We start from the raw sequence: 24,322 nt of genomic DNA on the forward strand, positions 1-24,322 counted from the left end.
TTTCGATGCAAGAAAACCTCTGACATTATTGCCCAAGAAAAAAAAGGGTACAGTAAAACAGAAAAAATAGGACAAAATGAAAAGTTCATCTCAAGAAATGATATCAAAATAAAATTGCTAGCAGTTTTTTTTTTTTTTTTTTTCAATTTACGGAAAATAAACACATGGGACTTTGCTTACACCCCCCCCCCCCCATTGCTAAACATTAAAGAACAGTAGTAAAAAAATGCAGTGAAAGTTGTTTTTTCTACAACCATTTACATATAAAGTAAAATCATTTGCACTTTGATTTCATTTCACTTTCATCCAATAAATCTATGTCTAATTTCCTTAGTACTATTAAGTGTTTGGAACAGTGTTTAGAAACAAAAAAATTTAAAATGTGTACAGGATATTCAGTTTTCCAATACTAAATACTATAAATTTCTCTCTTATTGGTTTTGGAATGAAGAGTTATAAGTTCTACAATAGGTTAAAAAATGTTGATTTGTTCAAAAAGTGTCGTTGAAATAACTAAATCAGAAAACAAATGTTTTTTGAAAATATTCTATGTCAAAAAGTTATTTAAAATGATGCTTGGCTAAAGTCTCTAATCACTCTTAGGTTCCATATGTGCTTTAAATTTCCCCTAAGATGCTTTTTTTTTTGAACTGCTCATCATGTTCCTAATTATTTATAATTTTCTACAAGGATGAAATTTTATTTCAAATTTGCAATACAATTAAGTAAGCAACCTTGATATTATTTTCATTCCCTACAATGGGTGAATATTACAAATAAACAGATTCCTAGTTTTTCTTTTTTCAATTGAAAAACTTGATCAATTTTCATGAACTAACTTAAGCTTTACATAACAACCCACTTATGGCCAATTCATGTCATTTAAATAAACTGACCATTTAATATTCTTCCAGAAGCATCAGTAATAGTTTTTTTTTTTTTTTTTTTCTTTTTTTGACTAGTGCAGTTCTAGCTGCGCTCTCTACTTCTGCTACATTTCATACTCCTTTAACCTTTTTTTGTGTTGCAATGTGACAAAGAGTAACAGCCTCGTGATCTATTAACTGCACACTTACCAACATATTTCCCCTTTTCTTTTTTTCCTTCCTCCTTTTTTTTCTTTTTCATTTTTATTCAATCATTTCTCTGTTTTATAGTAAGAAGCTCTTCCATAATTAGAAATTTGTGCTCGCCCATCATTTCACATTTTGCCAGGGGCTGTGTCAAAGAGTTATGTGCTCAAAGTATGTTAAGTCAAAAAATAGCACAAACCAAGCAGACAAATATGTAAACATATTAACTTTTTCAAAGCCCTGAAGTCTCCCTTAAATGATGAGCCTTGAATCCATGTATATTCTGCTATCAAGGAGTTTTCATCAGGATCAGTAGAAGGACATTGAAACAAACCGTTTCATTAAAAGGACCCTATCAACCAGAAGAATATTCAACTGTGCCAATGTCTGGGAGGCAGAAAACTAATATTAGCGTCAAAACTTGTTCAGTAGGACCAGTTCTTATCAAGAGGTTTCATTAGCATACCAATTTTCTGCGATACAGCAGTCAAGCTCAACCTAATGCTTCTGTATTGAATCTTAAGCAACATTCACATGTCCTCCGTACGGCACGTGATCGACGTTTTTCTCTCCCTAAAACCAGTTTTTGATTGGTGTTGCCATGACAGCAAGCCATATTATACAGGATCCGTCAACAGGACGAGAAGTTAGATATCTGACGTCCATAGAGTTGGGAGTCACATTTCATTGGTCTCCACGAGATGAGAGTGCTCTCTCTATTAGGTGAGAGTGCTGAAATGTGCTTTACTCATGTTCGCAACATATGAATGCTTCTCCCGTTTTGGAAAATGTATGTCTGTCCGCTTAACGTGGTGAACGTGATGTGCGGACGATGTCTGAATTAAACTTTAAACTGCAGGCAACTGCACTATGGCTTTAATGCACATGCAAAATTCAGGAAAAAATTTTTATACTACATAGCTGCTAACATTTAAAGATTAAAATTAGGGAGACTTATGGGCAAAATTAGGAAATAGCATGAATAAATTTAACGACAAAAGTTTGAGCCGAAAAGGATTTTTTAAACTAGTTCTTAAATTAAGCATGTATAGGTATATTAAGAAATTGAAATTACTATTGTTACTTTCTTGAAGTAAAAAAAAAGCTTTAGACCCTTTCTTGAAGAGAGAGGCATTAAGTTAGCCAGCTTCCAGTCCTTTGGCACTCTCCCGGAGTTGCCAGAAGCATTGAAAATATTTAAAATAACAGGTACAAATTCCTCTGCACATTTACCTAAAATTTTAGGATAAATATTATCAGGCCCTGAAGCTTTAGTTGCTTTAATTTTCTTCAAATGAAATAAAATGTCCTATCTGGAAAACATAAAATCCTCAAACTGTATAATAGCTTGTGTCTTGATAGTGTCAAATGCTAAGATAAAGTTATAGTGAAAAACACTGGAGAAAAAATTATTTAGAATATTTGCAATATCCCTATCATTTTAAATTACATTTCTATGCTCATCGAATAGTGGGTCAATTTGACCATTTCCAATTTTCCCAGAATTAGCATAAGCAAAAGAACTCTTAGGGTTCCTGTCAATTTTATCAGGTTTTGGGTTTGATCCTAGTTGGTTGAAAATCCACCGCTTCATTAATTGTGACTGGGGGAAGTTAAACATGCTCATGGTAACAAAGTCCTACAAGTGAAAGGATACCTCTGGGGGTGCTGGACCAGGGATTTTCTGGCCCCTGGTCTGGATCAAAATATCAGAGCTGTCTTCAGGGACCCATCCAACTATTTAAACCATAAACAGCGATAGGTATGGGGGACCCTGGAGTGAAAAGGGAAAAGTATGAATTTCATCTGCTAGCCTTTGCTCTAATTCCCTTTTCTGAATCTGTATCAAGAACTTGATACTGCACCTTGCCTTAGAATGCTGGAGCCTGTCTATCTGCACACTGACCGGTTTCTTTAAATCAATGATTGCTTAAAGCTTCTTTAAACTCCCTGGAGAACCACATGGGCCAAATTTTAGTATTAACACCCTTTGTCCTGTAGCTACATTTCTGAAAAATAAAGCATATCCATTTTTACAAAGATAATTTTTACCATTTTTTTAAACCTTCGGCTAAAAGCCCCTCCTTTATAGCAGAAGCTTTCTCTTTTACTACACCAATCATGTCATGTGCTTGGCTCATGGGAATATGAAAATTATTTCCAGCTGTTTTTGCATTGTCCTAGTTTTCCACACAAAACTTCCAAGGCCTTGAAAAAAAATAAATTTGAGAACTTGGAAGGTTTTCTGGGACATGCACCCACCGTGTAATGACTAGTCATGAAACCGCTTTTTGTTGTAATTTCTTGATAGTTAGTGCTTTACTGACATAGATTACAGTATAACCCCGATTTATTTTGATCGTCACAGGACTGGAAAAAGTTATTGTTAAATTAAGAATATCGTTAAATTGAGGAGCATAGACTGACGTTCAATGCAGTCAAATCCGTACCAGTGAAATGTATCATTGAATTGAGGAAATAATTAAATTGGTTTTTGTTAAACAGAAGTTATACTGGATTTGTTTAATTCATTGGATATGGAAACAATAACAACACTTGGGCTAGTAATAATATTTTGAATGAGTTCTTGATGACAATACATGGAAACATATTTTGAAAAAATTACTACCTGTCCAAAATGAGCTTGATATCCTAACATATGTATGTACAATAGTTTAGCAACATTTCTACACCTCCAGGTGTTATCTTCTTCACGAAACAAAGAACGAATGTATGCACACTCTTTTTGTACAACAGCTCTTTCATCAGCAGCAGTGCGAGCTGCTCGAATTTGTCTTATTAAGTCCCTCAGCCTCATAGGTGTGGGCATATTTGCATAGGCATTTAATCTAAAAGTGAGATAAAAGGTAAGATTCAATGAAGTAAAATTTTTGCATAAGAATTATAATTTATCAAAACAATAAACAAAAAACTTCAAGTTAAAATCACCTTCAAATCTGATTTTACATAGATATACTAATGAAGAACTGATTGATGCAGTAAATTTTCAAGCAGAAAAAAAAATATATGCTATACAATCCCACCCGTTAAAAGGGAAATTGGAAGAATCAAATAAGTTTCCTTATTGCTGTAATTTTGAAGCACAACAAAAAGTTAAATAATCTAAAATTAATAAAAGTTGTTGTATGTGATACCCTTTCTGTCTATGCCATTGCTACTCCAGGTGAACGACAGACAACTGAGCATCAAACCAGGTATCGATAGATTCCTAATTTTCCTGGCTATATGTTTAGCTATGTAGCATAGCTGTGCTACTTTAATTAGCAGAGACATTAATTAAAAATGATTAAAAACCTAACACTCTTCATTGGCTCTTTTTTCGGAAGATTTTCCCCTTCTTTCGGATCACTTTTCCCCATAATATTCCCCATCATTCTGGCAGAAGTGACTCACAGAGCGAAGATTTTTCTTTTTCTCAAGGCCACGTTATACTGATTTCTTAATTTTTTCTCTTTTTTTTCAGCTTAAACCGGAAGTTATTGAATTGTTCAGAATTGAATGATTCTAGAGCTGCGTCTCAAAATAAATTAACACACTGTTATTAATTAATGCACCGAAGCTTTGTTGAGATATTTTTTTCATCTTTTCCTTTGAAGGAATGTAATTTAGTTATCGAAAACGTCATTTAAATTTCTTTCGCTAATCGAAGCCAAAGGCATTGGTAGATAGATATTTGGATTTTGAAGCATGGCAAGTAACTATTTCATATTATGTAAAATGGTAACTTACTTATTAAGTATTATAGTAATTAAATCTGAAGATATGTTGTCATGTTCATTGAACATTAGGCTTGTATTTCGATAGAAAATATTGCATGTAGCCGTAGTTATGTTAGGCCTAAAATAACAGATAATCTATATAGTGCAGTATGGAGCAGGTTGAAACACCTTAAAAGGTGCAAGTTTAGTTAAAACACTGTTTCAACATGTCCATTGTTATCTCTTGTTGCATAGGACAGTGTATAAATATTAATTTTTAATGTCTTTATTGAAATAGTTAGATTATTGTGAATATAAGTAGTGATAATGTCCCTAGAAAAAAAATTGTTATAAATCTGGTATTTTATCAATATTTAAATGTTTCATTACTTTTTTAAAGATGTTGTGGTATTATTTTACAATCATTTTTGAACTTCAGATATTTAATTTTGGTTTAGCATTGCAACCAGTTACTAAATCAAGGCCAAAACTATATTGGTTTTGGTTTATTTAAGTTTAGCTTAAGTTAAGTAAAGCTAAACTAAAGCTTAGAACAGTCAATTTCAAACATCTAGTTCAGAGAGGCATAATTTTAGTTTGTTTTTGTGATTGAATTTATCCTTGTGTTGTGAAATAAAAATTCATTTCTTCTTTTGTAGGTGCTCCCCAGGTGACTTTTCGAAATTCAAATCTAAAAAATGGAATTGCAGGTCTTCATTAACAAAATAAAGGCTACCCGTAAATTTTTCAAAATTGAAGCTTAAAAAATGTTATTTTAGTCGACTTTTAATGACGTGAAGGAAGGAGTTTCTGGACCCATAAAAATAATCTTTTAACATTTCGGACTGATGTGGTACTTTTCAGTGACACTGTGTAGGTCTTCTTTTCCCAACTTTATTTCATTTTAAATATCATGCCTCCAGAATCTCTTCATAAAGCTTTGGTTTATTTTCGTTTTGTACATTCAAACAATTATAGGTCATTCTTCAAAAAGTGTTTTCTCAAAAATTTTTCTGTCACACGCGTTTTACAGTAAAAATGTTAAGGAGCAATTCATTTAACAATGATTTTTAATTTCATCAAAAATATATCTATTTAAACCTACCAACAATTTTTTAATAATAATTTTTATTTTAGTATATTTTTGGTTCACAACATGTGAATTCTCACTTCTGTGTCAGGTCATACACCTTGTGTGACTGTTTATGTTGCTTAATAACTTGCTTAAATCAAATTATCTACTTATTTATTTATTATTCCTTTCACAAGTGTCTCAAATACCAATTGTTTAAGTATATTTAATTTTTTAATATTGTGTTTTAGTTCATTTTAGTAGGCCTAGAAGTCATGTCACACAAATTCTCACCTCCATTACCTAAACGTAAAATGCCATTCCTCATTAACACGTGGCAGTAATGACATCAAAATTTTATTTTCCATGATACAAGGGAGCCCTCTTGTTTATTTTCAGTTGCAGTTGTAAGATTTCCTTCGAAAAACAAGACAGATTTTGCTTTAAAAACTCAGTATGGTTATTCTGACTTCTCACATCCGTGAACTTGAATTTCAGGGATGTAAATTAATGTAAAAAAAGAAGTGAACATGTTTTCATATGCTTAACATGTTCAGATTGTAGCAACGAAGAAAAAAAATACCCTGAAAAGTGTATCTACTAGGCCTATATTAATGGAAAATTCCTCACCTCCGTGACAGACCTTGTGAATGTCATTATTTCTGAGGCGAAAATAAATGATGGAGGGAAATACATCAATAATAGGCATTCTACCAAAATTATAAATTTCCAGTATATCCTCTAATTTACTATTTTTTAACATACATTTGAAACTGAAGCTGTACTTTAATTAAGAAAGCTTAATATTATGTTCCCACTAATCATTAAAATGGCTGATTGTTTGCACAATTAACAAAATTCTACATTGATATTAAATTGGTCTCGATTTTTAAACATTAAAAGTCCCCCCCCCCCCCCCCGTGACCAAGGCATTTTTAATTTTTTTTTAATTTATGAGTAAAATAATTGGAACTTAGCTGGGCCATTGTTTATGGTTACTTCTAGTAGGTAACATTTTCATGTAAGAATGAGAAAAAAGGAAAACAAAAGGTTCAGAAATTGAAAAATATTTGTGTTCAAAAGTTACGTTTTCTGGAGAATGGGCCTTATAGCACTACTGGTGCAGGCTCCGCAGGCAGTTTTTGAAAAACAAAAGTAGGAAATATAGAGAAAAATTTAAAAATAGGAAAATTATACTTTAAAAAAATAGGGAAAAAAACATAGGGAAATAACATCCAAAAAAGGAAGAAATTTGCAACTTAAATATCACAATTACAAATGTAACTGTGAAAAAGGAGCTACAAAGCTCTTCCATGTTCATTAAACATGATATTACAATTAATGAAAACAAATAGAAATTGCGAAGGTAAATTTTTTTAGGTATAAACTTTTAGTTGGTTTTAGCCTTTTCGTGCAGTAGATAATTTCTCCGTTGTTCTCTGGACTAGTTGTAATAGTCTGAATTAAATTTGATAACAGTGTAACAGTGACATAATCTTTTTGAAAGCATCTCTCCCTTAATTTCTCATTGTTTTCAACTAAACATGTATTTGCAGAGCTCAGTTTGCCACAGAATTCAAAAGCTTTGGTGTCAAAAGGAGAGAGAGGATACCTCTACGATTTTTTATAGCACATTCAACATGTCATATTGTTACTTCAGACAGGTTTAACCTGCACTTGGACAGTATATTGTTATTCAAAGAGAAACCTCACTCCACATCAGAATTACTGTGAAAGAGTGATAGGCATTCATGAGATCTGAGAGATGAGAATACTTCTTATTCCCAGTAAGCAACTCTTTTAAAAATTAGGAAATTTCCTGCCAGTAAGAATTCTTTGCTCATTTCCTTCCGATCCAAACTCTTTGCATAGTTCCTGAACATCACTATCTAAACTGTAATCATGCCACTCTTGTGCTATATTACCCATAGTATGACTTTTTAATTTCAAAGTTTCCAAATTTATGCATTAAGGTTTAACAACATTACTTTTAGCACTGCGTAAAAGTGGATGAAGAATTTCTAAATCTATACTAATATTAGAAGAGACAGAACGGATTTTTGTATGTTTATATGTTCAAGGTAATCTCCAGAACCACTGCAACTATTTGAAAAATTCTTTCACTATATGAAAGGTGAATTCTTACTGAGTGACATGAGTCATTCTCATTGCATCCGCTGATGTACTCGAGTTAAGATTTGCACCAGTCATATTAGTTTGAACATAGTTTTTTTTCCTTTTTTTTTAATTTTATCGAAAAGTAGTTTCTAGAAATCACCATAAACAACTATTTTTTGCATTGAAATTCTGGCTACTCTATTTTTTTTACGAAGCAGTCCGCTACACAACAAAGTACTAAAAAATGTAGCTAATACAGTAGCGTCTCTACTTGTAGCAGGCTACTTCCAACCACTGAGAAAGAGCTAGTAAACAATGTTGACATTTACAGATGGCATTGGCTTAGATCAATTTGGATGCAACTGGATTGACATTTTCGAGTGGGTATGCAAAAAGATGAAGGTTTCAGTCCTCTCTTACCGAAAATAATAGAAAGAATGGTTGAAAATAATGGTCAATACAAAATTATTGAGGTCAAAGTGGAAGAATCATAGCACATTAGAAAGATTGAGTCTTGTAAAATCGGATGCAATTTAATTTTGAAGTACGTAAAAAATACAGGACTGAATCAAAAAATCGTAAATAACAGCACCAAATACATTAACTTTATGTTAATCTGCAAAAATTGCCATATATACTGAAGTGATGGCACCAGGGTTGCCAGATTTAAGAACAGTAAATATGGGACAGGCTTCTAGGAGTGAAGGGGGGTTGGAGGGGGAGTATCTTTGAGGTTGCGGACAATAACTGGGTATTCTTAAGGGGTGCTTTCCGACGTAGAACGTCCTCTTCATGATAAACCTGTAAAATTCAATCTTAGCAAAGCATTAAACCTTACAAAATGTCGCCGATCAAAGTATAAAAATTGTTTTCATTGTGATTGATGACGCATGCGCAGAGATATATTTCCAGCCTTAGTCAATGAGCAAAGAAGAAGCAACTATTTGGTTCCTCATGGTCTGCCGCCAAAACAAAAACCAAATTAAAACGAAAATAATTTTTGCATTTGCTGCCACATGATTTTCTTATTGCTCTTTATTTCATTTTTTGTTTTACTTATTTTTTTTTACATTCAAATAATGCCTCGTTTTGTGAAATATTGTTATTAGCTAGAATACAAGACTTGAGTCGTCCCGTATGGAAGTTCCCCAGGATGCGGGACATCTGGCAACCCTGTATAGCACAATTAAATGCAAAACTGCACTTTTGGCACAAGTTTATTTGATATGGCCCTGAAACATACTTAAGATAGTAAGATTATAGTTGACCTCTTTTGCGCTTTGTTAAAAGTGATCTTTTGCAAGAAAGAGATGTAAAATTGGACTTGAAACTCCGAGTTTTGCTGAGGAAACTTTGAACATGTATGGGATTAAGCGGGGTATGGATGAAAAAATATTTCTTGAAGTCAGGAAATTTAACATTGGAGCTACAGGATTTTTATTAATTTATTTTTATTTATTTATTTTTTTTTTGTTCCAGATTTATATTTGATCACGGTATTTGATTATCCGTTACTTGATTAAGTGGGGACGACTGTACTAAATGTTGAATATAATTGAATAGTGTAGTATAGAACCCCAATTATTCGGGATGTTAGGGATCATCCCTATCCCGAATATCTGAATTTCCTGTTTTTCTAGATCGCTAAAAATTGCTGTTTGCGATTGTTTAAAAGACCCAAATTACTATAATAAATGAAGGGTCATGGAGAAGAATGATCATAGTCCCTGACACAATAATTTCCAGTATTGTATTTTTAAACTTTGAAGTCCGTTAGTCTTGCACGTTAGCGCCAAACTTTTTTCCATTATAACTCATTGACTATGATCTCTCTTGCCAGAATGATATAGTTAAAAACTATTAACAGTTCCCGTAGAAATCTGATTATCGCAAAAAAAGGACTATAATCATTCGTCCCTTTGGCCTTTCAAATAGTAATGCATCTTAAAATATGAAGGTAACTGTTTAGAAACGCATATAAATATGAAAATATTTTTAAATATTAATTGAAAGGATAATTTAAAATCCGAAAAGTTTTGCATATTCACAACACCCTAAAAAAATATTAATGCTGTACGTGATAATGTTTTAGACAAAATGAAAGAAAATTAAGGGTAAGAAACATGTTTATGAACGTAAATGTTCGATTTTTTTCATATTGGTGTATAAAAAAATTCGCTTTTATGAATTTATTTTTCTTTCCTTTTTTTTTGTAGAGGTTTCGTTTTTGTAATAACAATAGTCATTAATAGTTGCATTGAATTAATATGGATAGAAATTTGTTTTGAAGTTGTTGCAGCCTTATTACAGTCCTACGTTTAACGATTTCTAGGCTCCACTGTATCAACTATAAAAATTCGAGAATCTGGTATTCAGCATTGCCCGCAAATTTTGTGTGATCACTTTTATTGTATAAAGGGTTTTATTAACCATTTAAAAATAATTAACATTAGAATGCATTAGTACTTAGTTCTTTAGTTTTAAGTTGGAAAAAAATAGGGTAAAATTGGGATTTTTGATTGTCTCTTTTGAATTTCGCTCAATAAAATCGAACAAAAACTTTCTAGTTTTCTGGATCCCTGATAAAAGGTTCTGCACTGTATCTTGATAGGAGAAAAAATTCTCTTAGTTTTTGCAAATGAAATTGTATTTTAATTTTTAAAAAACTAAAATTTATGTTTACAATACGTTCAATAAATTGTTTGAAATTAATCAATTGAATTCAAATATATATATATTTTTTGTTTTTAAAGTTAGAAATAATTTAAATATTTTCTAAATTTCAAGACCCTTTTATGTACTATTTTCATTGAAAACAAACCAAATAAAAGGACATGAAAAAATATGAAGAAAAAAATGGCTTTTAAGCTCAACCCCTGTGGTCACACACTATTGCAAATGGTTTGTGTCACTTGTATTGTCCTTAGAGGTCTTTCTCGAAATGGTAGTTTAAAGAAACAGTATCATAGCAACGGCACATTTTTGGGCTGAAATGAGTGGCAGTATAGAAGAGTTTTTATTACACCTCCATGGAGTTAGTTCTTTTCATTTTCTTGCCAAACTGAGAGCCCGGTAGCAGAAACTGCGAGACATGCATCGCAGATTTTTCGGCGGCCTGCAGATAATTTTACCAAAGAACAAAAAGAAAGAAAAAATAAATAAAAGAAAAAAAAAGAAATACAACTTGGCAAAGATCGTTTGGAGATCGCTTTTTGACCTGGAAGGTGATGGATGCTTCAGCATTTCACCTAGAAACATATTTGGTCGCTAACCATATTTGGTCATTCACAAAATAGAAGTAGAAAAGTGCAAAAGTTTTTAAAAACAAAGATGAATTGTAAAGTATTCAATAAATCATGTTTTTTTTTCTTTTTATAAATTATTTTTTTGAAAAATGCAAATTATCTGTACAGTTGTATTTGATTCTCATTGATTTGAAGGCTTTGCTATAAGCTAAATATTTCATCTAAAATGCAGTTTCCCTGCCAACTTTTCATTTACTAATTTAAAAAATTTAAAAACCTATTTCAACGCAAATTTTCAACATTAAAATTAATATGTCTTGAATAATTGTTTTTCATAGTGTGCAAAGTTCTATTTATTTTTATGAAAGTAGTGAAAGCTGCTGCCTCCCCTCAACCCCCCCTTAATACTTTAAAACTCAGGGACAGTGGTGGTCACTAAATATTTCGGGTCTAGTGGCCATAGGCCAGTTGGAAAATTGTCCAAGTCTTGACCTTCACAAAGGACTTGTGTATTTTATGAAAACTTAAAATAAAACTAATACTAATACTACAGATCATTTTCAACTACCCAAAATGGTGTTGCAGACTGGATCGAAAGTTTCTTCTACTGGGACTGAGAGGGAGGTAGTTTAATGAGGTTTAATTGCATCTGATAATTCGGAAATCATTTCTAAATTTTTAAGATGTTGATTTTGAAATATTTAATTCTTACTAATGTATATTCACGTTACAAAGGTTTGCACAGTAATATTATTCCTTTTTAAATCATACATAACTTTCAGATCATATCATTTTTAGATTGCATCCAAAGAAATTTCATACATAGTTACAACAAAAATTAGAAAAAGACGAAGAAAACACATGACTGGGAGAAAAAGATTAAACATAACATAACAGTCATTATCAAACAGAAAATGTTCAAAAGATAAAAGATTAGTGAAAGTGAAATTTTCATCAATATTAATTAATATTTTGAATTAAATTTTTTCTGGGAAAATAGTAGATACATATAGCTTACAATCAAAGGCAGATTAAACAAAAAAGAAGACTATTTTGAAACATGCCATGCGAAGTTTTATTTACTAATTCATGCTAAATATTGTTTCATTTAGCTTTTTTTCCACACTCCAACTGCAGGCATTAAACCAAATCTTTAATGAATAAACATAATACCTTGAAAGTATGAAATACGAAGCTTGTTATTTGATTGAAATAATAAATTTTTAAAACCTGCTCCACAGATCGTATTATGCAGTTGTGACTTGCTCTTTAACAAATATAACAATTACTGAAAAAAAGTATAACAAAAAACAAGTTCAATACAGGTAAAAAACCATAAATTTTGCATTTAAAACATTTGCACAACCATAAGAACATGGGTATTAGTCTGTCATTAAGCACAGTTTAAGTACAACAGTTTAACAAAACATTTTCATACCTGCCAACCTTTGAAGAAGAAAAAAACAGGAGATACCATTAGAGGTTTTATAGGTGATTCGCCAGCGACATATTTTACATCAAAGTTACTAAATTATGCTTTCAAATAACATGAATACTAAACTTCGAGTGAAATTGAGATTTTTCTGAGATGTAACTAATTAGTAACAGCAAGAAAAATATAAAATACTGCAATGGAAAAATCAAACAATAAGGAGTGAACTATCTTAAAATTTTGCACATCCCCAGTCTCTACAAAAACAGTAACTACAAAAATTTAAGTACAAAAATTCGAAAAAAAAAATCAATATATTATTAAAATAAAATATGAAATAAGTAGATAAAGGGTAGCACATGATAAAATAAACTCTTGTTTGAAAATTGCAACACCAGGAAGGAAGCACCATAGTTGAATGACACAGTTGAGTGGTAATGGTAAAAATAAATGATTACATTTTCAAACCAAACAAACAATAAAAAGAGATAGAAATTAGTATTTTGTGTGGCCACCACGCGCCGCAATAAGACCTGCTACACGACTCGGCATGGAGTGAAACAAAGTTTGAATATCTACCTGCGGAAGAGTATTCCATATTGTTTGTATGCGCAATAGGGTAGTCACAAGGTACATGGCGGAAAACGTTTTTCAACTAATCTTTCGCGGTACCCCCCTAAAATGTGTCAATAGACTAGAAAATATGATTTGGAAAGTTTCAAGCCATTTCGATGGTATTAACATGTGCTGCAAAGAGGCTAAAGTTACGAAAAATGGTAATTTTTAGCAAAAAATCATAGTTTTTCATCTGTAAAACCAGAACTATTCATTCTAGAAACTTCGTTCTGGTCTCATATTATAGCGAATTTTATTCTTTTTCAGTCTAATTTTATCTAAATTCTTGTAAAAATAAATTGAACATTATTCAGGATTTTTCAAGTCAGGTCGTAACTAATATCCTCAAAATTGGGTAAAAAGAACGAATCATTATAATATAAATTTTATTGCTTCTTTTAGTTAATGGTTGTAACCCCTTACAATGTTAAGCTATCAGAGCAAAAACAGCAATATTATCAGAAATATATGCAGTAAAATCCGGTTACAACGAATACTGATACAACGAAATATCTGTTTCAACGAAAGAAATTTTCAGCTCCGATTTGATTTCCGTTACGTTGACTGAATTTCATTACTACTAAAACCTTGTAACAACGAAGAAAATTTCTGGTAATTTGAAGTTCGTTGTAACAGAATTTCACTGTACTATAGTTATGTCTCTAAAACTCGAAGCTAAAACAAACAACAGGGTTCATACTCTATTCGAATGAAAAAATTCCATAACTTTTCCAAGACTTTTTCATGACTTCATAAAAATTTTCATGAACTTGTTACATGAAGAGAATAGCACTATTTAAAGTCAAACTTGCCATTTTTTGGAAATGAGCATTAGCAAAACTGCTATGTGAATGCCACCACCTCTTAGAAGCTTGTGATGGAAAAAGTATAAGTGTACACCTAAAAAACTAAACTATTCTTATTTCTCTACATCATATAAATTTAAGTAAAGTAAAAATACGGTGAATGGAATATAATGATGCTTAAATGTCTCATATTTTTTTTATTAACAGGCAGAATAAAAATGAATGGGACAAAGGTTAAATGAGTCATAAGTTTCAATAAATTTGCTTCAAAGGTTGTTTTTTAGTGTTTACAGTGCATTTAATCATCCACATAACTTGACAGTTTTTTTGGTTCTTTAAAGTAAAGCTGCATTCTTTAGTAAATTCATGTTTCTAAACCAGATATTTATTTAAATAAAAAATTCAGAAGTGAATAAATCTTCTTATTCAAATGTACAGTCGGACCTACATATATTGAAGTAGTAAATTGCCGGCAAAAAATTCGATATATAGAAACAACCTGTTTTTTTGACAGAAATCTCCTAAAACATTAAACTTAAAGCTAATTTTCTTGTATGAAATCCAATTTCCAATTTATACGAGCATCGGATTAAACGAAAGTTAAGAATTAAAAAATTAACAGAAATTACACTTTTGCGCCTTCATACATCTTCATTTTTCGGCAATTCAACTTGATCCGCAACATTAGGGTATTTTCGTTTTGACAATGTAATTGAGAGAAAAGTAAAAAACCAATCTACTTAACCTGAATGATTTTTACTGAAGCTAAAAAGACTAAAAATGATAATCAACAGACAAAAGGGATAACTTGAAACTGACTTTACAGTGTTACTGGTTACAACTAAGATTTGAAATGAACTTGACAGAATTTAAGAACTCCAGAATGGAACAGCAACCTATCTTCACACCACTCAACCCCAGATTACTTGTGAATTTCAGAGCAACCTTTAGTAAACATAATTTTCTCCCCTAACCTTCATTTTTCATGAGACAAACAGTCTAAAGTGGGAAAAAAAATCTACGAATGTCTCGAGAAAAATTTCGATATATAGAGATTTTTTCGATATATAGAAACAAATTTTCTATGTAATGAACATGGATATGTGCTGGGATTTCGATACATAGAAAATTTCGATATGTGGAAGTTCGATATATGGAGGTCCGACTGTACTTGTTTATTTGCACATTTTCAAATGCATATAAATTAATAGGTTCAGGAATTTCAGAACATAGTGTTTGATTCCTGATATTGAACGCAGCAGTGGATCACATGATCACATGGATTATTTTTGCGGGCCGTACGTAGGGCACTACCATTTTAGAGTATTAGAATTCCCCTACTTCTGTATTCTATCGCCTGACTAAAGATCTTTATTTTCTAAAACCTTCAGCAAATTAAGATAAACTCTGACAAATTTAATAGTAAAGTTTTCACGAGTGATAGAAATGACTTTGGATGCAATTGAATTGCATTTAAGTGGACGTGGCAAAATCAAGAATGTGCAAGTTCGCTACTACAGAATATAAAATGCTAGAAGTGTTGAAAATAATGATAAATTCAAGATGAGTGATGTCCAAGCAGTAAAATCACATTGCAAAAAAAGACGAGCTGCTGCTACAGAAGTGGATGAAATGAGATTTCAAAATTCAAATTTTTTTTTTTTTTGAGATCGTTCAATTTTCCAGTTTTATAAGCTTTTTTTGTTCAATACTGTTAAATCACTCTAGGTTTGTAATGCTCTTTTAGCTAGTTACTTTCTCTTTGGCCAGAACATTTTTCCATGACTTTAAATGAAAATTTCAATTTTCCGTGACTTTTCCAGGTCTGAAATTTGCTTATTTTTTTTTCCATGACTTTCCAGGATTTCCATGACTCGTACGAACCCTGAAACAACTGCATGTAAAACTGATGAAATTAGCTGTAGAGGCCATAAATACGGAACGTTGCTTTCCTCCTTGGTTCTCAGCGCTAAACACTAGCTTAAAAATCCCAGTTTTGTAAGGGTTTTGGACCCCCAAGAGAAAGGAAAAACTACGATTCCCAGGAAAGTGGCCTGTGTTCTTAGACGAGGACTTGTTAGGGCTTTCGTTAAAATGAGTCCTGTTATGGCTCTTTTTTGCAGTACAAACCTGCGTTTTGTGAGTACAGTTGTTACAGAAAAAGTTTTTGTATTTAGCATGTCGCTACCACATCTTAGAAGTTGGTTTGAAAGCAGTTTTGATTTGAAAAATAGGTACGTTCACCAGTCCTCAACCAGATATTTTTCAAGAATTTCAAGATGAATAGATAAGAAGCAATTCAAAGCAAGTATAGAAGATTAAAAACAAAATAAGAAATCCAGGTGAAATTTGAAGCTTTCTTTTTGAGAAATAAATACAGTGACAGCTTAGGGATGCCTATAAGAAGTTCATTCCACTTTGCTTAACTTATTTAGGGAGTCTTTCTCCAAACAATGTTACTTTTTGAGTACCTGGCGCTATTCATCACACAAGATGGATGGCAAAGGCCATATGACGTAGTGAGAAGCAAAGGCATGTAAGTGAACTTTTTAAAGTTCCTTATAAAACGCATTTAAAGTGCAGATCCTAGGTAGACTTTCATTAAACTTTTTTTAAAAATCATGCTATATAACAGCCCCTACCAGAGCTACTAGTACCATCTCTTGCCCCTAAGCAGAGGAGAGGTTCCCCTAATATTTGTAATGATTATCTCAAAATTTTTAATTTTGTCAATTACATTACTTTGCTTCTCACTGCCTCATATACTCTTCAAAAACATATCTTCTCAGGGATCAGCTTTCCTTAATCGATTGAAAGATAAAAGGTATTAAAGATATTTGGTTGTTTATCAACAATATTTGCGGAAAAGTATGGTTTATTGTCTGCGATCCATCAAAACCTGTCATGTCGAAGCCATTACCACTTTAACTTCTCAATGAAAAGTAATAACTTAATGATGTATAGTTTAACAGTGTAAGAAATAAAATGCATTAGATTTTTTCTTTTCTTTTTTGTAATTTTTGAGCAATCACGATTGCTTATTGTTCTCATTTGACTGTTTTGATGTGCTATCATTTTATTTTTCCACCACCTCCCTCTGCCAGCACTACCGTCGCGTCGACCGGCCTCACGATGCTACTCCTCTTGGGGAAAACCGTCTCCAGGTTGCGTCCATGTCCTACACACACACGCGCCTACACACATATACACACACTCATGCCTCCACACAGACACAAACACACACTCCTACACACACACATACACGAACGCCTACACACACACGCGCGTACACACACAGCACTGCATACATAACACGCACACACATGAATACACACACACATGGGCATACACAAACACACACACGCATTCATACACACACGCTCGTGATTGCGAAAAACATAATTTGAATTCAAGATGCCAAAAATTCAAATTAATATATATTTTTTAATTCTGCTTTCTTTTCTGAACTGCTTAGTTATTTTATTTTAAATCAGCAATTTGTTGCATTTAATTTTTAAAGTACCTCCAAATGAAGCTTTTTTAATGGATAAATTAAAATCAACAAAGAGCAAATAAATGTAATTGAATATTGTAATGCTTTTAGATCTTTGCATGAACAGGGATGAGCACTGAATGGCCGGGGTTCTTGCCCCGGGAGGCAACTTTAGGAGTCGAATTCGAGTGGTGCTTCCAAGGGCAAACAGGTCAATAGGCCCGCAGGCCTGTGCACCCCCCTCCCACTTCTGTGCGCCCTTGTGGCTTTGTTTTTTTAATGCAGAAGTTAATCAAACTAAAAAAGTAAGGAGTTACTCACTAAAAAAAACTTAGCAGATAGGGAAAAAATCGTATAGGTGGGATTTTATGTATTCTTGTGTATTTGGCCGACAACTGAAATTGATTAATAGAGTCATTTACTTTTTAAAACTGCGGCATATTTTTCAAAAGAAGTCGATATAACGAGGCAGTGAGCAGGATGTCTCTTTACACAGGCATTTTTAGGTGTTAGAGGTGTTAGGTGTGGGATAAGTAAGCACTTTTAGTGGAACTCAACTGGAACACGTGTACTAGCCACCTAAATAGTTTCGTCTCTAAGTCCCTATAGTAAATTAAATAACAAAATACGGAATATTAATTGCTTTTTCATTGATCAACTACTGGCTCCTGGTGTAAACGCCGTGCTACCACCCCCTGCTACCCTGAAATTACACAATGGCGCTTTATTTCAAGGGGGCGGCACAGTTTCGCATTTAAAGCATGAATACACTTTTTCTTCTTGTGATAAAACCAGACATCAAAATAATTATTCTTTTACAATTGTTTTAACTTACCCTTTTCTTAGAACGGGAGAAGGGGGGAGGGGAGGAAATGTGCCTGTAAATTTTGCCGGAGGCATTTACAAGCACCAGCGAGTTAACATATGGGCTCAAAAAGGTGGTCATGGGCACAAAAAGGAGGGAAACAGTCTTGTCCCCGAATCAAAAGAAGAAAAAAATATTGCTAACTTTGTTCTGTAGTATTTATTATGCAACTATAAAATAAGAGTATTTGGAGATTTTGGTGTAACATCTGACCGGTATTACACAGAACAAAGCATTAAAATAGCAGAAGAATGCTCAGTTTAGGTATTACGAAGAGGGTCATTCTGTAAATAGTATTAGATTAACTTAGATTATAGCTGAATCAGGGTAAAAACATTGACATTGAGAATTTCCTGCTTACTAGCATAAATGCTAAGGATCATATATACAGTAAAACCCCTCCTAACGGACACCGCTCTTATGCAGACAATTTTTAATTCCTCAGTTCCAATGAAAATAACATTATTAAACTCCTGTCCTGCAGACACCTCTCTTATTGCGGACAAAAAAAATTGTCCTGTTAGTGTCCGTATTAGAGGGATTTTACTGTACTGAGATCTCATTTTAACACAAACCTTTAATGACATTTTATTGACAATTGGCTTAGACCCATCTGACAAGGGTGCAACCAATGGGGAGGGAAGAGGCATGGGCCTGCACTTTCCCCAGAAAGCCGAGTATATTAATTTTCCAAAAACATTCCATATTGTTAAAGAGAACACGCCTTGGGAAAACAATAATTTTAAATAGGAAAAAATATAGAATGTTAGGTGAAAATCTAAAGTCTTCAAAATGCAACACACTTCGGAAGCCTCCTTCCGATAGCCAAAACTATTCAAGAGCGGTCTCAAATCTCATTTCCAGGGCTTCATTTTCACAAAATTCCAGGGGATCTCGCCTTCTAACAACATCGAAAATTGTTTAAGACTGCTTTTTTAGAAAGAACAATTTTGAAAAACTGCTGAGCCCCATAAGTTACCAAATGTGGTCTACAGTCACGTTTTCAATACTACAGTTTTGGAAAAATTTCAGACAAGGCCCTTGAATCTTTTTTCCCTAAGACCATCCAATTCATCAAAATTACAATTCCAATAAATAAATAAATAAATAAATAAATAAATACGGAGGAGAGCTTTAAACCCCTCTTCCCAGTGTCACAAAATCTTGCTTAAAAACTTTAGTCTTTTAGAGGACTTCTATTTTGAAATATTTTTTGGGGAGAGCCTCAGAGCACCTTCCCTAAAATCATCAAATTTTGTCGGTAACTGTGTTTTACAACTTTAATTTCGAAAAATTTGGAGAGGAATAATTGATTTCACTCTAGTTTAAAAAAAAAAAAAATTTCAATAGCCCCTAAGTTCCCTCCTTTTCCCTAACGTCAATAAATATCGCCTATAAATAGTGTTTTTCAAACTTCAGTTTCTAAAAATTTCTTCAGAAGTCCTCCCGAAACCCCCCCTCCCCCCCCGTAACATCACCAGAGACACTCTGAACCTGCGTTCTTAGGACTATAATTTCAAACATTTCTCCAGGGGAGAGCCCCCGGACCCCCTATGAGATAAGGGAAATTTCAAGTGTGCCTTCTTAAAATACCTGTTATTCTTTCTGCAAGTGTAGTAGCAAAGGTTCACAAATAACTCGAACAAAACTGTTAAAATATACTTTTCAGATTATATTACATATTAGATTTTTACTTACTGTACTTTTTAACTTAAATTTGAACATGTTTCAATGCATTTACTATCTGCATTCTTTTTTTACTATTCGCAAAAGAATATGCGTTAGACAATAAATAGTTATTAATTTATAGCAATTGTTAAAACGCATTGCAATCCACCTTAAAAACACTAATTGCAACATACTGACCAGATTCTGTAGCAAATCGGTTAAGTATAATGTAGATACGAGCATTTATGAGGGTGGCCTGTCTCCACCTTTGATGGAGTCAGTCTAGAAAATGTACCAGCAAATGTCCACTCAAAGCTCAAAATACTTTCTGGGATACCTATTAAACTTTTGTGTTAAAACATTCTCCCTGCTCAAACTTTCTACAGAAGTGTTGAGCATTTATGAGCGCTACCGGCCGTCATCTTTGAAAATGTACCAGGTGGAAGATGTCTAACCAAGTGCAAAATACTTTCTAGGACACCAATTGAAAATTTTTGAAAAAAAAAAACCCTTCACTCAAATTTTCCAACACGTGTGCTGTCAGATTCTGGACTAAGTGGCAAAAATTAGAAGATTAAAAATAAATCACCCGTATCTGAATACTGAACTCGTTTTCGGAAAAAAAAAGGGGGAAAGGGTTTTTCATTGCAATTCGTCTTACGGTATATCTCCGTTTTAACGAAAAAAAAATCACACTGACATGCTAAGTATAAAGCAAATTTTTAATCAAACCCTTTCGTACTTTACAGTTTATTAAAAATACTAAAATACAACTTGTTAGAAAAATTTAAAGCAAGATGGATGTGTGTGTGGGGAGAGGGGCATTTTGAAGATTTGCCCCACCTTGGAAACTTCCTAGATCCGGCACTGGTTGTATGTAAACAAGAAGCCAAACTGGTTTTATTTGAAGCAAATTCCCCTCTCCTCCCCTATGCGAAGTAAATAACTGGACCCTATAACAAAGCCTTGGAATATACAGTATTCCACTTGTCTGTAGTGCATATCCAATAAAAATAATAATTAATGGACAGTGGAAAATTCAGAAATAAAAATTAATTTATCCTTCCATCAAATAACAAGGAATTTTTTTCAGTATTAAGTTCATAAAAATAATGTAATAATTATAATAAAAATAATAATTAACAATAAATTAGTTGATGCTTCAATAATAATTTATATTGTTGCAAGCAGTTTTTTAGAGCTCAATTATGAAGGAGTAAAATGTAGATTACATGACACTTAAAGGACATTCATTTAGGAAAGAAGATTTTTATATCCCAAAATATTTGCAAGGCTTTCTCACAATGAATAAATTTTCAAAGGTGGAAAAGCTGTGTCAGACTTCTTTCCAAATTGGGAAAAGTTCTTTAATATTCAAAATTAAGATAGGAGCCACCTCAGTGAAATATTTTACTGATGTGAATTGTTTCAAATTTTACTGAATGCTATGCATTTAATCCGTAGATGTATGAATTTTATCCGCAGAACATCTTGGATTTTAAAACGATAGCATTGAAATTTTAGTTTCATTTTAAGTTTAAAAACATCGGCATGAACAGCGAGTTTCTCACATTTTGAAACTTTAATAGAATATTGACTCATAATTAAAATCTTACATATTAAACTAATGTTGAATCAGAATCTAGCAAACAATAAAACATAGTAAAATGTGAAATCAATAGAACAATTTTTGTAATCCTATTTACACTCTATTTAAAGAGCCGCATGAGGATAATTTCAGCTGACACTTCTCAGTTCACGTTACGCAAGTTTTACAGTTAGACTGACTGATGCGAAAGGTGCGATATGTGATTTGGTCCTTCGAAATAATCGACGCTCTTGGAAACTTAAATAATACTATAGGTTGTTTTGAACAAGAAATCTATGAAAAACAACAGAACCAGCAGGAATTATTGTAGTAAATTTTAATAAACATAAACAACTTACTTTGATATGGCAGACTGAATATCCATGACGATGGGAGTTGCCAACTATGGGAAACTTTAACCACGTGTACCAAAAATTACTCTTGTAGAAAGGACAAAAAATGCGAAATACGGTAACATAACTCTAAAAACTTTATTTTTGTTATTTTCAATTCAGTCTATGAAAGACACTAAGAATGCTCCCGTTTTGAAAAGGTTTCTTAACACATAGCAGAGACATAAATAAAGATAACTTCAAAGCTAAACATCGAAAACAAAACCCGTTTTTTAAAAAATATTATATATATATATATATATACTATATATATATAGAGAGAGAGAGGTATGTAGTTCAAAGATATCGCAATGATAAACACATTATTACATCCATTTAAAAACTAAACCATATTTTAGAGGCCATTTAAGAAAATGATATTTTATTCTGAAAATTTAGAGAATAAAACAGTGAAAAACAGAGGTTCTCTTTTTTGAGTGACTTGAGCCTCCTCGGTAAAGTGTTCGTAATTTTTCTTTTTTGTGTGAATCGTACAGTTCCCTGGTTGCAGGGACTCTACATGTACTTAAAATACCATATTTTGGTTCGACATTTGTGTTAAATCCAAGGGCTCTAGGGGGTTAATATCTCACCCAACTCCCCCATTGTGGATAAAATGTCTCTCCAAATCCTGCTAAACGACATGTTTCGATCGTTGTAAATATCTGAACACGCCCATGTCTCCATTGTGGATTAAATTCGATTCGATTCAGAGTCACAACTGACTTCAACTGTATTTATGTCGAGGACTGCATACTAAGTGCCTTGCCTCCATTATTTTATCTACCGATAGATGGCAGCACCATCACCGGATCGAACAGTTAGTGAGAATTTTGAACTAGTCCAGGAGCTAATAGCTACCTAGTACTAGCACCCCCAGAGGTATCGTTTCACTTGGAGGACATTGAGACCACGAGCATATTTAACGTCGCCCAGTCCCCATCAATGACGACGGTGGGTCATCGACCAGCGAGGATCGAACCCGAGGCCCTCCGGTCCCGAGTCCAATGCCTTACCGATCAGGCTACCACGGCCCATTTTGTGGATTAAATACCTTCTTAAATCCTGCTAGGATGCGTTCGCTGATTTCGACTGGTCGACCGGTGACTAACCGCAGCGTTCTATGCTTACGTTCGACGAGCACGACATTCACCATCAAAACAAAATCGCATCACGATTTTCACCCCTTTTAAAGAAAGACAACGTCCATCAATCCTAGAGTCCCTACGTTTTCATATAGGGACTCTAATCAATCCTACCCGTCTCGCCTGCAGCCCAGACGAAACCTCGGCTGATGAAGCTTCGACTCCAGTTTGTGTCGTATCTCCAAGGTTTAACGAAAGTAAGGAGGCTGACTTTTAACTGTAACCAGTTTCAGTAGTTTTTGTTTTTGCACCGTTGTATTGGTGTAGTCACAGGTTCTTGTTCTTGCAAGCAAGCAATACCGGTTTGGTCGTGGTTTCGTCTTAGTTTCTTTGTTAATGGCGATTGTGCTTGGTAGCATTCTAGTATCCTTTGTTCACGATTAGCGTGCTTAGGTACGATTCAGTTTTTCTATTATTTCTCTTGTGAGAGCGGTGCACGTATTATTATTTGCCACTTAAATGTTTCTATTATGTCTTTCGTATTGAATAATGAAAAAACATCTTTAAAGTTAAAAGGGTATGTTTTTCAAGCAATCGTTCTAGGACATGGGCGTATCCAAAAGGAGCCAAGGGCCCCCCTTTCAAAATATAAAATATTTAAAGTAAAAAAAATGTGGGTGGAAAAAAGGGTCAGTTGTCACTTTTTTGTGTACCCCTATGAGGCAAATGAAAAAACAATATTTTCAGGTCTTGTAAATATATTCGTAAAAGCAGGCCCGGACTGGTCCGCGGGGCCAACATGGCCAATGCGCCCCTACGCCAAATTTTTTTTTTGTTCAAAAAAAGTTCTTCGCCAAAAAAAAAATTATCCTTTTTTTTTCTTCTTTTTAAAAAATATTTTTTCCCCTTTAACTATCGAAATTCTTCGAGCAAAAGTTTTACGACAATAAAAGCCTTTTAGCTAATCACTGAGGAACCTCGAATAATTTTGCCTTCCTTTTCAAAACTTGTTTCTTTCTTTTCAATCATTGTCACTGGGCGACTTTAAAGGTTATTTGACGGTCAAAATCCCTGGTCCCCCACTGCCTTTGGACAGGTATCTTGACAAGTAACATAAATTCCCCGGAACCAGGAACCACTGATAGCTTACT

General features: G+C 33.2%; 2 protein-coding genes across 2 annotated transcripts in view; one reads left to right on the forward strand and one right to left on the reverse strand.

Moving 5' to 3' along the window:
• The window catches only part of LOC129231826 (AP-1 complex subunit gamma-1-like), a 121,810-nt gene extending 99,718 nt beyond the window's left edge, over window positions 1–22,092 (reverse strand). Inside the window, exons 1-2 of the mRNA XM_054866206.1 lie at window positions 22,054–22,092; window positions 3,703–3,922 (exon numbers count right to left, since the gene is read on the reverse strand). Of these exons, the coding sequence (XP_054722181.1) occupies window positions 3,703–3,922; window positions 22,054–22,079 (246 nt within the window). The 5' untranslated portion in view covers window positions 22,080–22,092. The remainder of the gene's footprint in view (window positions 1–3,702; window positions 3,923–22,053) is intronic.
• Window positions 22,093–23,492: 1,400 nt separating this feature from the next.
• LOC129231445 (uncharacterized) overlaps window positions 23,493–24,322 on the forward strand; it is a 75,036-nt gene continuing 74,206 nt past the window's right edge. Inside the window, exon 1 of the mRNA XM_054865763.1 lies at window positions 23,493–23,624. The gene's annotated coding sequence lies outside the window, so the exon portion shown is untranslated. The remainder of the gene's footprint in view (window positions 23,625–24,322) is intronic.

Source organism: Uloborus diversus, chromosome 10 (assembly GCF_026930045.1).
Source record: "Uloborus diversus isolate 005 chromosome 10, Udiv.v.3.1, whole genome shotgun sequence".
Taxonomy (NCBI): Eukaryota; Metazoa; Arthropoda; class Arachnida; order Araneae; family Uloboridae; genus Uloborus; species Uloborus diversus.